We start from the raw sequence: 4201 nt of genomic DNA, 5'->3' as shown, positions 1-4201 counted from the left end.
TGGTTTTGGGGTTTTTGGGGGGAAAAGGATCCCCCCCCTCCCCGTCCAATTCCTTGGGAAAAAGGAGGGGGGGGGGGAAGCAGGGAGAATTCCTGGAAAAATGGGAAAAAAATCGGGGAAAAACCAGGGGAAAACCTTGAAAGATGGGGAAACAAACCTTGAAAAATGGGGAGAATTAGGGGGAAAAAGGGAAAATCATGGAAAACAGGGGAAAACTCTTGAAAATGGGGGGAAAAAAAATCCCTTTAAAAATGTGAGGGAAAACCTTGAAAAGTAGGTGGGGAAACCTTGAAAAATGGGGAAAAAACCCCTTGAAAACGGGGAAAATCAGGGGGGAAATGGGGAAAAAAAGAGAAAAAATGGGAAAAACGGGGGGAAAATTGGGAAATAATGGGGGGAAATGGGGGAAAAATGAAAAAAAAGGGCAAAACTAGGGGGAAAAGGGGGGATATGAGAAAAAGGGGCAAAAATGGAAGAAAATGAGAAAAAAGAGGAAAAACAGGGCAAAAATAGGAAGAAATAAGAAGGGCAAAAACCAGGCAAAAATGGGGGAAAACCAGGAATAAAGAAAGAGAAAAATATGGAAAAGGGGGGGAGAAAGGGGAAAAAAGAAGGAAAAAAGAAAATGAGGGAAAAAAAGGGGGAATCAGGAAAAAGCCACAGTGAGGGAAAGGGGAGAATGGGGGTTCCACACCCTTTTATACCCCCTAGCTGTGACCCCACAGATTTTGGGGCGTCCTAAATCAGAATGCCCAAATTTTGGGGGGGGTGATCCCCCAATTTTTGATGCCCACAATTTATGATCCCTCCCTCCCCCAGATTTCGAGGTACCCCAAATTTGGGGTTCAAAGGACAGGGGTGACCCCCCATTTACAACCTCAAATTTGTAACCTCCAGGATTTAACACCCCTCCCACCGCAATTTTGGGATTCCCACAATGGGGGTGGACGCCCCCCCACCCCCCTTCAGCTACATGTGACACCCCGCCTCCTGCATGTTGATGGGGGCGTTTTGGGGGGCTCCTGGGGGGCCCTTGCCCGCCCCGACGCTGCCCATGAGGTTGGCGAGGACCGGGGGCAGCTTGGCCCCCGCGCCCGGCTCCGGGGAGGCCGCGGCCGCGCCGGGATCCAGCCCCTCGGGATAGGCCCCGTCCTCGCCCGAGCAGTCCTGGTTGTGGGGGAGGCACAAATGGGGGGGGGAAAGAAATGGAATTTTTGGCTTTTTTAAACTTTTTTTTTGTGGGGTTGTTTTTTTTTGCGGTTTTTTTTTCAGGGCTTACCTCGTCCAAGGGGATGAGTTTGGGTGGGAGAGGCTCGTAGGATTCCGGGTCGGGCTCGTGGGGGCTGTCAGGAATGCTGAGGGGGTGGAAAAAGCTCAGTGGGTTTCTGGGATCCCAAAGGATTTTTTCTAATTTTGTCCCATTTTCTCCCTGGTTTTGCCCTTTTTTTCTGATTTTTTTTCCTGATTTTTTCCCATTTTCCCTGAAGTTTTGACCTTTTTTCTCTTTTTGTTTTCCCCATTTACCCCCCCTCTTTTTGTTCTTTTTCACATTTTTTCCCATTTACCCCCATTTTCCCCCTATTTTTGCCCCTTTTCTCAGTTTTTCCCCATTTTTTCCTTTTTTTCCTCATTTTTTCTCAGTGGGGGCCCAAAGGTTTCCTAGCCCACGTTTCCAGGTTTAGGTTTTCCAGTTCTGTGTGCGCCAGAAATACTGAATTCTCCACAAGCTTGGGTATCCCTCAAAATGGTCCAGAAATGCACCCAAAGCGGCACAAAGTGATCCCAAAATGGTCTCCCCAAAGAAGGGCTCAAAGTGACAAACAAGGCGCCCAAAATGTTCCTGAAATAATTCCCAAAATGGCACCAAAAGTGTTCCTAAAAAAAGACTCAGAGCCTCCCTAAAAAGTGGCTGAAATCATCCTCAAAATGGCTCCCAAAGCCCTCACAAAATGGAGCCCAAAGCCCTCATGGAACTGACCTCAAATCCCTCACAAAATGGCACCCAAAGCCATCACAAAACGGCACCCAAAGTCCTCACAAAATCAACTCCAAAGCCCTCACAAAATGGTGCCCAAAGCCCTCACAAAATGGCGCCCAAAGCCCTCACAAAATGGTGCCCAAAGCCCTCACAAAATGGCGCCCAAAGCCCTCACAAAATGGCGCCCAAAGCCATCACAAATCAGCACCCAAATCCCTCACAAAATGGTGTCCAAAGCCATCACAAAATGGCGCCCAAATCACCCTCACCACCCCCTGACACGTTGGACTCCGAACGCTGCAAACCCCCATTCCCCATCACCAAAATGGGATTTGCCACGCCCCAATTCCCAAATTCCCCACAAATCCCTCCAGATTCCCCCTCGCTCACCTCTCCTTGGAGAGGAAGATCTCCTGCAGGATGCCCTTGACGCGCTCGGCCTGCGTGAAGCGCTCGCGGCTGCCGCTGCCGGGGATGACGAGCGGCGCCGGCAGCTCCAGGGCCTTGGGGTAGATCCAGGGCACCTTCTCCTCCATGGAGTCGTGGCTGAGGCGCCGCGCCGTCTCGAAGGCGTGCCGGTCCTTCAGCATCTCCCGCTTGGCCGCCTCGCCAAAGTCCTTGATCTTGTTCACGTTCACTGCCAGGGGGGAAGGTTGGGATCAGTGGGAAGAAATCTCGGGGTTGTTTTGTTATGGATTGGCTGGGTTGGAAATGTTTCAAAATGGCAGCCAAGGGTTCACAAAAAGGGACCCAAAGCGTCCACAAAATGGCGCCCAAAGCGTCCACAAAAAGGGTTTTAAATCGCCCACAAAAAGGGACGCAAAGTGTCCTCAAAATGGAGCCCAAAGTGTCCACAAAAAGTGACATAAAGTGTCCACAAAAAGGGTCCCTAAGTGTCCACAGAACGGCGCCCAAAGCGTCCACAAAAAGGGTTTTAAATTGCCCACAAAAAGGGACCCAAAGTGTACACAAAATGGACCCCAAAGTGTCCACAAAAAGTGACATAAAGTGTCCACAAAAAGGGTCCCTAAGTGTCCACAAAATGGAGCCCAAAGTGTCCCATAAAAACAGACACAAATTGCTCCCAAAAAGGGACCCAAAGCTTCCTGAAATGGCACCCAAAGTACCCACAAAATGGCCCCTAAAATGTCCCCAAAAAGGAACCCAAACTGTCCCTAAAATGACTCCAAAACGACACCGAGTGTTCCCACAAAATGTGCCCCATAAACGATCTCAAAATGGCGCCCACAGGGTCCCACAAAATGGTGCCATTTTGTGGACACTTTGGGCCCAAAGATTCCCACAAAATGGCCCTGAAACGACCCCAAAACGGTCCCAAAGCGTTCTCCCAGGATTTTGGGGTGAATTCCGGCCGTTTGGGGCTCACCTCGCTCCGTCTCGTCCAGCTCGAAGTAGAAGTACTCGCGCAGCCGCCCCTCCTCAGGCCATGACACCGATTTCTTCTTGCGGGGCCTGCGCGGGGCCGGGCCCCCCTCGGAGGGGACATGGGTGGCCCTGGGGTCACCCCCAGCCTCTGAGGAGCCTGAGGGGACAGCAGGGGGGATCAGCAAAGGGGGACGCCAAAAATGGGGAGTTTGAGCCCAAAATGGCACCCAGGGAGGGGTGAAATGGGGCCTGAAACGGGGCAAAGTGACACCAAAACGGGGCGGGGGGGGATTCAAAATGGCAGCTGATGGTCCCGAAAAGGGACTCAAAGTGCTTCTAAAATGGCCCCAAATCCCCCCAAAAGTGACCCTAAACAGCCCCAATCCCACCCAAAGTGAACCTAAGCCACCCTAAACTCTTCCATACTGACTCTAAACTGTCCCCAATCTCACCCAAACTGTCCCAAACTGACCCTAAACAGCCCCAATCCCACCCAAACTGACCCTAAACGACTCCAATCTCACCCAAACTGTCCCAATCCCACCCTAAACTCTCCCAATCCCATCCAAACTGACCTTAATTAGCCCAAATCCCACCCAAACTGACTCTAAACTCTCCCAAACAGCCCCAAATCGTCCCAAATCCCATTCACACTGACCCTAAACAGCCCAAATCCAACCCAACCCCACACGAACCATCCCCAAAGCGTCCCCAGTGCCTCCCAGTGCCGCCAGTCCGTACCGGTGTCCATGGGCTCGGGCACCTCGATGGCCGGCACCGGCGTCCCCGGCCGATCCGTGTCCATGGGCTCCGCGGCCGCCCGCCCTCGCCACGCCC

The 4201-nt window shown here is 52.0% G+C and overlaps 1 protein-coding gene across 1 annotated transcript in view; it reads right to left on the bottom strand.

Moving 5' to 3' along the window:
- Positions 1–969: 969 nt before the first annotated feature.
- PPP1R10 (protein phosphatase 1 regulatory subunit 10) overlaps positions 970–4201 on the bottom strand; it is a 7972-nt gene continuing 4740 nt past the window's right edge. The window contains exons 9-13 of the mRNA XM_031065552.1: positions 4106–4196; positions 3366–3521; positions 2369–2615; positions 1280–1355; positions 970–1167 (exon numbers count right to left, since the gene is read on the bottom strand). Coding sequence (XP_030921412.1) covers positions 970–1167; positions 1280–1355; positions 2369–2615; positions 3366–3521; positions 4106–4196 — 768 coding nt within the window. The remainder of the gene's footprint in view (positions 1168–1279; positions 1356–2368; positions 2616–3365; positions 3522–4105; positions 4197–4201) is intronic.

Source organism: Geospiza fortis, unplaced genomic scaffold (assembly GCF_000277835.1).
Source record: "Geospiza fortis unplaced genomic scaffold, GeoFor_1.0 scaffold1573, whole genome shotgun sequence".
Lineage (NCBI taxonomy): Eukaryota > Metazoa > Chordata > Aves > Passeriformes > Thraupidae > Geospiza > Geospiza fortis.
The sequence above is the reverse complement of the archived record's forward strand: the minus strand, read 5'-3'. Positions and strand labels throughout refer to the sequence as shown.